This window comes from Hermetia illucens, chromosome 3 (assembly GCF_905115235.1).
Source record: "Hermetia illucens chromosome 3, iHerIll2.2.curated.20191125, whole genome shotgun sequence".
Lineage (NCBI taxonomy): Eukaryota > Metazoa > Arthropoda > Insecta > Diptera > Stratiomyidae > Hermetia > Hermetia illucens.
In genome coordinates this window covers 72852115-72864514 of record NC_051851.1, presented here as the reverse complement: position 1 = coordinate 72864514, position 12400 = coordinate 72852115, and the positions used below count along the sequence as shown (strand labels likewise).

The following is a 12400-nucleotide window of genomic DNA, read 5'->3' as shown; positions in this document are numbered from 1 at the left end:
TTGAGTTCTAATCCCTTCAACAAAAAACGCTTTCACCGGCAGAGCGACATTTGCTACATATTTTCTATAATTAAATTAATTCAGATTTCGTTTTCTTTAGGGTAGTCTACCAGTTTTAGCAGTACGAAGGGTAATCTACAAATAATGATAAATTGACATATATTGGTCCCTTTAAAACCGATTTACTGTATGCCTGTCTGTCAAACCCCCATCTGGCCAAAACGACAACATCGATTAAGGGGTCATCCTGAGCGAAAACTATTTTTTTGCTTCTTTTTGAGTTTTTTGTGAATTCGTCACCATATCTTGAGCATATGTAACAAATTTTTTTAGACCGATTTTATCGCTTATTATTGAAGTTGAAGGCAACATATACACCTATCTCCAAAGGTGTTTTTTGCATGTCACTCTGGAACGTGTCCTGTTCATCTTAGAGGGAAAAAAGGCATTTTAACGTGTAGACTATGTATACCACGGTTTGGAAACTAGAACTAGAAATCTCTTTCTTGTAAATTTTGATGCTTTTCCTGCCTTCCTTAAGGAATAAAAAAACGGCCGGATGAAACACAATTATCCTAGTTTACGAATAGTAGAAATATATTCTGAATAAGTCATGAAAATTTCAAAGAATTTCGTTGGATAGATTTTGGGCTATGGTGGCACCGATTTTCAACATGCAGTTTCAAGAAAAACACATTTAAAAATTAGAATGTGATTATTGACCATAAACTCTTAGCTGACCATTAATCTGATCGACATAGTTATCTAGCCCATAAATCTTCGGTTTCTTCAAAACCATATGTGAAACCTTGGCTTCAATTATCGCCCCTTGAGCGAAGACATTCAAACGTCGTTCGAACCGGTAAATTTGCGCTCCATCACGGCGATTGACATAAACCTAACATATGACATATTACCTGTTTAACACTGTACTTTTAGAACGACTCCGAATATCGAGAATTCACTTTGTCCAAATATTCTACACTATATCTGGATACAATTGATAGCAAAAAAATCGATTCCCCGGATCCGACACACAGGATGATCCCCTTAAGCCTACCTTGAAGGTTTGCGTATGCTTCCTGTTGCTCGCCAAAGTCTGGTCTTCCTCTAGATCCTTGGCAGACCCTTCTTGCTCGGAAGTATGCACGATTTCTTCATCGAACCAATAGTTTGACTGCTTATGTGCGCCAAGTCGTTGCTTAGGCATGGTGTCATATCTTTCATTTTTCTGTCTGTCTGTCACATGTACTTACTTTTCTCAAAAACGGTTACTCCTATTGATGGGAAGGTGGGAACTGTAAACCTCCACGCGTGTAAGGAGTAGCAACGTTCAACATTGAATTTAAGGAGATACAAAGTAAATGAAATGAAACTGGCCTCGATTCTAACATTTGATACAAAAGGGGAGAACGCGGGGGAAGGAAAGCAATCATTTCTTTCACGGACCCATTCTCAGAAACTATCCAACCCAAATGTCTGAACAAAATCACGAAGCTACCACTTACGGTGTCTAAGCTCCGAAATGCCTTCCGATATACATCTGTTCAAACAAAGTTAATAACGGTATATTATTATCCTTTTTCGAAGTTGACAGGAAACCACTCTCAAGTTCATCCTAAAATCATAAAATACAGTCACATACGCTATATTATAGGGCATGATGCTACCAGGTTTGGTGGAAATTGCAATATTACTAAGTTGTCATTTCTGTATAACTATGCTAGGTAAAAATGGGATAAATATCAATTCAAATATTCTTATATATGAAATGCACAAAACGTTTCATATCTGAAGCGCCAATATTCTGGTTTCCGACTTCTCTTTTCCACGCTTTCATTAGTCTATTACATTTCGAAACAAACAGTATACGCTACCTATTAGGTGTTTGCTTTCCACTGTATGCAGCGTCTTCTTTTTCTTCAGCCTTTGTCCCGTTCACAAGCGGGGTCGGCTTTTCTAATCGGTAATCAGTGAGTTCAGGGTTTGGCACTGTCCACCTGTTAGAAACTTAGCCACATCTTCTTTTTCAGCATCATCTTGGAACCACCAATTATCAATAGATCAATAGGCTACCTGCGGAGCGAGACTGCGACAAGTCTAATGTAAGGAATGCGTAACGCTTTTGACGAATTTCCGAGATGGGTTCCAGATGCAATGAAGAAACTCATAAAATATTGTTGCTATCCCTAATTTCCAAGACTAAGAAATACTGTATTGCATTCATCTTTTCTTTAAGTGGAGGCAGCTTGAAATGGAGCGATAGGACGATTATTTTCAGCTATTCCGAATCGGAAGCTAGCATTCAAAGGTTGAGTAGTTGATTAAAATAATCACCCCTATTCTTAATTCTGAATGTTCTTCATGAATTCTTTAGCTCCATACCTGCCTTAGATTCGTCGTCAAACACTCATCCCTCCTACAGGAGAAAACTATGAACCTTTGCCTGGAGGATCCATTTTGATTTTAGCGTTGTAATTTTGAACTCTCATTTTCTGAATACGCTGCGTACATTTCAATCTCGTGATACATATTCCGCTGTCAGTTGATGATCCGATCCAATTTGAGGAGTTTCTTGATAGGTGTTTCGGTTGTTAACCTATTGTACAGCCCAATTCAGGCTCAGTTAAGACGTCAAGCGCTATATTAGACAGGCAGGAGTAGAATAAGAAAAAGATCAAGTCAGTTCTGATGAAAAATTAGTAGACAGGACTTTCTGAGACGACGTATTGCTGTGGAGGATGAACCAGCTGTTTAACTGGCATCACTCAGGGCGTTTCTGGCGTAATTCCTTACACAAAGGTTAATTAACTGTTCAATCGTGTAGAATATACTCTTTACGCTAAAAAAAATTGAATTCTTTTGATGCTTGGCTTCACTTAAATCTCTTGTGCAGGGTAAGACTGTATTCCATTTGCTTCACTGACCATAGCTTCATAGTAGACCACTTGTGATAATGGGAACGTGTCCCAGATTGACACTGTTACAAATATTTAAAGAACTTCCAGCGTTTAACGATCATCGACCAGCCAGTTGATACTAATCTGTTTCTTATCTGCACCCAGCAACCATGCAGAGGGTTACAGTGCCACATACTCCTCCACCAAATAAATTTCGTGACAAAAAGTTAGGCTATTTCCAAGTAAATTGAATATGAGAAACATATAGAAGGACATACAGGCAAATATCGACAAACATATAAACAACAATACACAAAATAAAAAGTATTGTCCTACCTTTTAGCGAAATCCTCAAATTTAAAATCTCTTTCGACAGTTTCAGGCTCTTCTGCAATACAAAATGAAATTTTCATATTCAGAAACAAGTATGCGACCACGAATTCTTATAGATACTACTAACCTTCCTCCTCATCTTCTTCATCTTCCTCGTCGTCTTCCTCATTTTCAGCGGTATCTTCAGTTTGGTTTGGCTGCTTTTCGACTGAAATCAGAATAATTAATTAATTTCAAAAAGGTAGAAATTTAAAGCCAAACATATGCAAGGGAAGTACAAAGAGATTAATAAATAAAACAAAAATAAAAAGATAATATGAGAATAATAATTTAATCTACATATATTCTTTGCGAGCACCACTTTGCCGAGGTGGGGCAAGCTGTAACAATTCACTGCCGCACTAAGGGTGTTCAAAACATGAATCTGAAGAGGTACACATATCCTCCAAGTGGCAAGAAATCACAGACTTCGAATACATCCACGACTGAGCAGTAAAGTCGCCGTAGGTTACAGACGCCTTACGAAATTCATACTATACCACAAAGGATTACAGGTTAAATCTTGCCTGTCAGCTGGATACCGATATATTGCGATAAATCCTTATAGATAGAATACCGAGAACCTGGGAAGAGTATACGGAGCGGTACTATGAAAGAAACCACAGCTGCGTTGGCGATAGAGGATGAATTGCATCCCACCCTTTTAGAGTGATATGAAGAGCCATGTTCCCTGAGGCAAAAGCGGTAAAACGATTCCTTGGTGGTACCATGAATTACAAAAACTCAGGAGAACAACCAAACGATTTCTGAATCGCGCTTGTAAAAGCAATAAGAAGCTTCGGGAACTCCCAGCGCAAATATAAGAATTCCGTAAGAAGTTCAAGGCAAGGCTCGTTTAGCGCGAGCGTCTTTGAAAGGGATGAGGCGAGTCGAGCCGAGAGTTGGACTCTCTTAGAAAACCAAAAAAATTTCACGAACTTTAGAATTGAGTCAGTACAAATTCTTTTGGAAGTGCACCATCCGAGAGACTAGGTGACAAAAGTGAGAGGGAGTGGGTGGCAACTTTTGCAAACCTCTTAACACGCAAATGCCGCAAAAAGAACTGGAACGCTGTGGGAGCGGTAATTGCCAAGGAAAAACAAGAGATGCTATACTATCCTTCGATAATTTAAAAATACCTAGCATAGATGGCATTTATCCAGAGCGCCTAGAGCAACTTGTCGCTTCTGAAAACGTTAAGATAATCTTCTTACCAAAGTCCAAACAAAAAACAATTCAAAGTTTTAGATAAATTATCACCATTTTCGCTGAAATATTTGGAGAGACTGATCGAAACATGCCCTACTCTCTATTCCTTCATTCCACGACAGAGGACGCTGCTTTGAAAGGCGAGTACACGTTATGGTCTTCGTGGACATTGAAGAAGTTCCTGATTGTGCAGTTTTCCAGAGCGCAATATCGGTGCAAAGACTACTGTGTGTTTCGGGAGTAAGGAAAGGTAGCCCAAACGAGGTGTGCTGTCGCCACCTCTGCGAACACTCTGATCAACTAGGACCGAAACTAGCGGTTGAAGTATCAGCAACATTGGCGTAAGCTGCTATCAACAACTAGGAACATGATTAGGGGCTAAATCTTCCCTTGCTAATCCTAATAAGGAAGGAAGGAAGGAAGTCATAGATGATAGCAATTGATCTGCCTAGTTCCACAGATCACTCAAAAGTTCGACTACAGTAAATGTACCTATATATATTGGAAACGAGAATATTACTCGCTTTCCCTGGCAAAATATACTTTCCATTCATACTCCTAACATTACAAGGCTATAGAACTTATAGTTCTCTGGATGAACTTATGACTTTGCAACGAACTTATGACTTGTTAACGAACGAAAGACTACAAAAAGCCGCTGCTTAATTTTCTCGAAGAGATCAGTTGTACGATTTCAAAGTGAAATCGAATTATGCCGATTATTTCATTAATCGCAGCTCCTGTATCTTAATATTAGAATTATCCCGGATTGGTGCCCCACGCCGGAAATGACAACTAAATTAAATAATTCTCCAATTATTTTAAAGCATAGCTTCCATGTTTGCTTTATATTTTGACCTAGGTATATCCTCGATTACGAAGGCGGGAAATTCCATTGTATTTAAAATAAACGACATTATACGGAACCAGTGTTGCAGCGCTTTTGATTGCATAGGTCTCTTGACTATTCTGACAACTACACCCAAGGACCTGGACCCAATAATTTTCGATTGTTCGAACAGTGGCGATACAAGACACTATCAACTGCAGCTGGTGCTTACTCCCGCCCTTGTTTTACAAGCAACTGAATATCTTTTAATTATTCCGCTATCATAGCTTTTTTATGCTCTTCTTTTAATCTAGCTTGAAACCATTTCTAAAGGAGACACGGATATTGGCCTATTATAAATCCATGTTGGTGGTCTTTACGTAATGCTAGCTGAACCCGGCAGCCCTTGTTCTGCCTGCGTATATTTGCAAAAACTGCCGATTTTTTTCAGGTACTGAAAGTAGTATAAATCGTACACCATGTTGTTGTCTCGGTAGGTCAAAGCTTAAGCTCGCAAGTTCGCAAATTCATGGATCTTGCTTTTCTGACGTTTCAGCAGTTCTTGAAATAGAGGCTCTGATTCGTTCTGTTTCCAATGGCGATTCTTGTTCAGATATTTCAGCAGTTCTACTGACTGACAGATCTTCCAATGTTCAATTTTTTGGATGGCATTTTCAACAATTTTCAGAATTTGAGCCCCATCCCTGGAAGGGGTGAAAACTTACTAATGGGTGAGGGAAGGCCCTCCTCTTTAAAGCCGATGAAAACTCATGGCAGTAGAAAAATGGACGCGGTCACCCCGCCTATAATGGTCACTTTTTCTTAAAAAGTTACGGTGCCTTGAAGAGGGGCTATTTTTGTAATAATAAGAGGTTTGCTGCTATCAATAAGTTTTTTAATGTTACGAAAATAGCTCTTTTTCGGGAGACATAATCTTTCCAAGGGTGACGACTGCCACAATTCTTCAATGATGGCAAAAAGGGGGAACCTTGTTTTTCCTTCCGCTCTGTCCTCAGGGATGGCGACGACAAATCAAACTTTACCATGATTGATGATATCAAAATGCCCCGCATTTGAGCGTCATTACTTTTTAAGGAAATCGCTGAGATAGGCTGTGAGAGGGAAGATATCCTCCTCCTCTATTCCTATTCCCCTTTCCACTTGGAGGGATGGGATTCAAAATTAAACCCTACGGGTTTAACATGAAAATATCCCCAATTCGCGGTGCCTTAACTTTTTAAGCAAGGATGGCCGTCACATTCTTTTATCGTGGTTAGAAGGAAGGTCCCTTCATGTGGTAGAATTACACCACAATACCATGGTAAAATACCAAAACCCATTTTGAAGGGTCATCACTTTTTTAAGGGGGAATTAACCGCCACGAGCTTTTATCAGTATTTCTCCCCCTGCATAAACTCCTCACGCACTAAGAGGACGAAGTTGAAAATCCAGCAATCATCCCAATTTTCATGGCATTCGGGTGAATGATATAGAGGTTGATCTGTCGCAGCGCCATTTAGTGGTGAACTACAGCAATGTGGATGGGGTTAAAGTATTTACCATGGAAAAATAGATATACATACTAATTTTCAAGGTGATCGGGAAAACGGTGAAAAAATTGCTCTCACGCAGCGCCATTTAGTGGCGAGTGACGTCAACGTATACAGCGTAAAAACTTTCTCCATCAAAAAATACATATATACATATATACCAATTTTCATGGAGGTCGGTTAAATAATTTCGGAGTCTATCGATCACAAACGGATATATATAAAACCAACTTCAATTCCAAGAAGAAGAAAATTTCACTTTTATATAATAGATATATTGCATTTCTTGAGTTTGTTTTCCTTTATTAATGCATGTTTACCGGAAGAAACGAACGTCCCAAGTCTAAAATTTACCACAATGTTGTTCGCCCTGTCGTCCTCTATGGTTCTGAGTGTTGGCCGACTATAAAAGACAATGAACGGTGAAGTTCGACCACGCTTATGAACGGGACAAAGGCTACAGAAATGATGAAATAACACTTTCTTCTTAGCCAAACACGGCGGTTTGATTTCGCATGATACTCGCTGTTGATTGTTTTTCCTTTCTTTAGATAGTCAATGAAAATTATCCCATACGCGTCCCAAAAAAAACCGACGCCATGACCCTACCTGTAGATGAAACGGTATTCGCCTTCTTTGGAGCTGGTTCCCCCCTTCGTATCCATTGTTTTGACTGCTCTTTTATCTCGGGTATGAAGTAGGGTTTTATCCATGGTTATGAAACAGCGCAAAAATCCTGCTTTATTCCTGTAAAACTTCACTGAACATTCGATTGAAACATCTTCACGACAACGTTTTTACTCAAGTGTGAGCAAGCGTGGTATCCACGCTTTCTCATGTCTGAATTTTAGATAAGAAGCGATGTACCGCACGTTTTGAAATGCCTTGATTGACCACTGCAATATTTTATTATTGTAAACGAAGGAGCAGACTCATCCAGAGTAGACTTCAGTTATAATGGTTGCGCTGAGGCCTATCAGAAAAAAGTACTGCAATTGACTGCAAACGTTCACTGTTGATGACTACCAAACAAACACTAAACAACGTGGGATCTTCAAACTTGAAACAAGTTTATAGATTACGTACTTTTTAATAGTGTCATTTTTCAAACAACTACCACCATTTCTATGTCACGCCGGGTACTTTTGTGGCCTCGCAGGTTTCTGGAATACTAATTGGTTAGGAAGTGTGTTCCTATTTTCCAAATTCAGTGTTGGAATATTTAGAAGTCTTCTCTTCAAATACTGTGACTGGGGAGCCAAATTTTGCAGTGAGAGTTGTTCTTCATTTCCTCAGAACGCACTAAGATAAATAGCTAGTTCCCAAAGAACAAGATTTACGAAAAAAGTATTACAGTTTTCTTCGTCAAGAGAGAAAAAACCTTGACTAATAAAACGAGAAACTAAGACCTAACATATGGCATTCTCGAAATAAAAAATACGAGCCTTTTGTTTTTCTATCCAGTCATGGAATGTTGACATGCCATTTTGTCGTACTTCTAAATACAAATTTCGAGCGGAAACTCATTCCTAAAGAACACGAAAGTAGTTTTCAAACAATCTAGACATTTCTTTAATTGCGCACAATAAGTGGAGAATAAAGGACATAAATGGGTACATATCCTGTAATAAATTTCATGTTGCCAGTTCGCAACAACCCTTCAATAGTTTCACTACCAACTAACTACTCTCTAATAAGACATCTTCCCATTGTAGCTAATGACTTCCTCTGTATCTCCGTTATATTGACTTCGGTCAACTAATACTTTATAAATGCATTAAACTGAGAAGTATCTTTCCCAATATCGTAAAGTGTCCAGCAGCAAGTTCTCCAGCATTGTCCAAACGTCTAGTGCCCTACGATTCGTAAATGTCGAACTTAATACATTTGAAATGGCAAAAGCCACATTCAGTTCCATTGCGAACCAACCACAGCCAACATTTCAAAGGAAACAATTGGTCCTTTAGAAATTGACGAGGTTGCGGTCACTGCTCACACTGAGTTTATATACATAGGCTGAGTAATTGGAGAGCAGTAAGGACTCCATTGCAATTACAAAATTGCAATCCTTGTTCCAACCCTTTTTCACCTTAATAAAGCCTTCGTTCGACGTCGAACAGCACTAATGCACTTATGACTTTAGGTTGCAGCGGGGGATGGTTGAACAGGGCCGAAGGAGGCGAACCTTACACTGCATTCTTTGCTACCCATTTTCTATTAGACAATCTATCCTGTACGGGCTATTTCGTTTCAATTAAATGAGATCCACATGGAAGGATGTACACATCGGAACGGACTATTAACTGGTCATTTTGTTGGGGAACATTGTTTTCGGAAGGATAAAGTCGTGAGAAAGCATAATAGTCGGAGCCCGTCTCGGACTTTATGGATGCTCTAGGTTACAATCTAAAGCTTTCAGAACGTGCAATTTGTTAGCTTTTAATTACCCTTACTTTCTTTAGTTTAATGCGCTCCATGAAGCAATTTGTTTGAGTTAAACTACGGTCCTGCACTATGGCTTCTGTTACATGGAAGCGCTTTGTGGGAAGACTACAAGGTGAACGTAAGGTACAAGAATTTGAAAGCACCTTTAATACTTTGTAGGATAATACGCAGGTAATTTATTGGAAGAAAGTGTTCTAAATTGAACAAAAGGTGTTTGTATCTCAGTAAGAAACTGAACTTCTCAATTTAATTAAGGCAAACAATTTATTTTATCTTCTACAGCAATGCACTGGATACGAAAGTATTAACGTTCCAGATCAGTATAAGATTTTTCGGCAACTACGAATAAGAATACGGTCCTTTTTAAATTCCTCGACATATGAATGCCGCCAATATTATTACATATTCGGGGTTATTTTATTCTAGAAGTTGGTATCTTATCTCAGTAAGGCGGCGGAGCAAGAATGGATAGGATAGGTCAGCACTTCATTACGGGCTAGTGAAGCAGTTGTCCTACACATTGGGTTGCACTATCCTCCACTACTTTGTTACAGTTTTCCCGGACGAGACAAAGAGCCCTACTTACTTAGCCATACTAACACGTAAAGCAATACAGAATGTAATTACAGTTGGTCATTTATTTCACTAATGTCCCACTTCACTAAGCGACCAAAACAGTCCTAAATTTGCACTCTTTTCAAGCAACAGTCTTCCACTGCGGATCAATTACCAATATTCTGAAAGAAACTGATACTTCTATAGGAGATAGACGAAATATCAAATAAATTTCACTAGCAGCGATCCTATGAGCCCTTAACTACTTGCGGTCCCCAATCTACCTATGTCCCCGTCGCCAGTAGATTCGCCAAGAGATCAGACTCCACATTGGTGAGGCCAAACCAGCATTTGGCGTTATAAAAAATGTATAATCAGGTTACCTTGAACGATGAAATCGTAAATGTTCACACATTCCATGGGAAAAATTTGAATTCCTATCGGCAGACAAAAACATTTATGAAAAAACCAGAGACTTTTAAAGTGGCATAAAGAACAATAACTTAAAAAAGTGGGCTTAAAAGCCCTAGTTGCTATTCAACACTTAAAATATCAAGGAGATCACTGAGGGACTCCGGAAATTTTAGGTGATTCTGCGGTAACTGCAACAAACAATCAAACCTTGATTTTTATGTGTCCCAGATTAGAAAAAAAATAATATCGTATTTAATATGCCTATAATTCCTTCTTTCGAAAAACATACAAAAATAAAAACTTACTTGCTACTCTGGATAACAAAATTGTTACACTAGCAGTAATTGAATTTTAACTTTTTTTCTTAAGTTACATTTTGAATTAGTTAATATTAAACCAATTAAAAATTACGCATTATTTATTGCATACAAATTTTTCAATTAGATAGGTTCTGAGGACAAGGCTCGTCACACTTTTTGCGGCACACATTTCGAATTCCCATGTCCTTATGTTTCACCCACCACTGGAAATAAGGCCAGTTTCGAAAAGTAATAATCGAGCTCTTCCATTTGATAGCACACATGACAATATTCTGTACAAAAAAAATTCCGCATGTATGGAGAGCGTCCCTCTTTAACGCAGCACAAAATGATGCGACTCGTTATATGTAAAGGAATCCACAGTCCACACGCTCTCGCCAAATTTTATAACAATAGCTTCAGCCGCTTGCGAATAAATCGGGTGTGACAGACGGACGGACAGACACTGAATCGATTCAAATAAGATTTTGTTTCAAACAAAACTTGAAAAACTATGATCTGATTGCTGAAAAATGTCTCCACATTTCTAAAAGGAATTATTTTAACAATTAAAAAAACTAAACAATGCTTGGGTCCCTAAGGAACCCCAGGCAAATGAGTCATCTCGTTGTCGGATAATAACAGCCCATTGTATCCTACCAAGTTTATTTACCGTCAGCTGCTGAAGATGGCATCTTAGGAGGAAGGGACGAAATGTCCAAACCGAGCCTTAAGAAAAAATCTGTCACATTACTTGGAGGACCGCGGACCTGAGATGGCGAAGAATTTCAAGCTGTGCCAAGTCAAGGAGAATTTGGCCCGCTTATAACATAGCCCGAAGCTGCGGAGAAGGAAGGGAAACCCTCATGCACTTTCTCTGCGATTGCCCAGCTCTGGCTCGAGTCAGGCTGCGGACACTGGGTAAACCATTCTTTGGGGACCTCATTCTTGGGGACGCAGCTCCTCGGAGCGGCCAATGATACCTACCTACTTACAGGACCTAAGGATTTAGCGAAATCCAGTGTAAACATCTTACTAACTACACAATTTATGGACCAGCTATCGATGCAAGCTCACTGTGTGCTCACCGTCTTTGCTAAGGGCACGGAGTTGAACAAGTTGGCAGAAGCTTTCGATCGAATTAAAAAAATGAAGCATCCCCGGTCATCGCAAAGGTGCAGTAATTCGCGCAGAGCCGTCCCAAAATGGCATTTCCCTTTCACGCCAGATAGGGAATCAATTTGTTTTTTGCAGTGCTTTGCGGTTTTTATCACTACAAGTGTAATGAACACGGATAATAGGAATTTACAGACACGACTGATTAATTTTCACCATCGCATCGACAGAGAAGATTAAACCTAGAAAAGGTCCAGATGGGAAAGGCAGAATTCGAATCTATTATCGCCCAAGGAATCTGTCATCCCTCTAACAGCTAGTGAACTAGTCCGCTCCAGTTTGCGTTCAAGAATAGCGATACTTGGCGCCGTCAACATAATTCCATTATGTCGGATATGTATCCAGTCACCTATCTGCAAGACTTTTCATACACGCCGAACGGTTATCAAAACTCGCATCCCACCAGGGCGGATTACCAAATTCCGGTAGCACCGCACGACATACCCTGGAGAGGCGTTATCACCCCTTTCGGATTATTTGGATTTAAAGTAATGATTTTTCGCCTCAAGAAAGACATCACAATCTTTTCAGCGATACATAGACAGTCAGAGGAGTTCAATTCTGCATCGGGTAGGCTGATGATATCCCAGTAATGTCAGCGACGCCAGATGAGCATCACAAGCAGTTATGCGTCGTTTTCGAGCGACTTCG

At 39.4% G+C, this 12400-nt stretch overlaps 1 protein-coding gene across 1 annotated transcript in view; it reads right to left on the bottom strand.

Moving 5' to 3' along the window:
* The window catches only part of LOC119651054 (protein timeless homolog), a 543993-nt gene that overhangs the window by 54935 nt on the left and 476658 nt on the right, over nucleotides 1-12400 (bottom strand). The window contains exons 12-13 of the mRNA XM_038054383.1: nucleotides 3361-3441; nucleotides 3237-3288 (exon numbers count right to left, since the gene is read on the bottom strand). Coding sequence (XP_037910311.1) covers nucleotides 3237-3288; nucleotides 3361-3441 — 133 coding nt within the window. The remainder of the gene's footprint in view (nucleotides 1-3236; nucleotides 3289-3360; nucleotides 3442-12400) is intronic.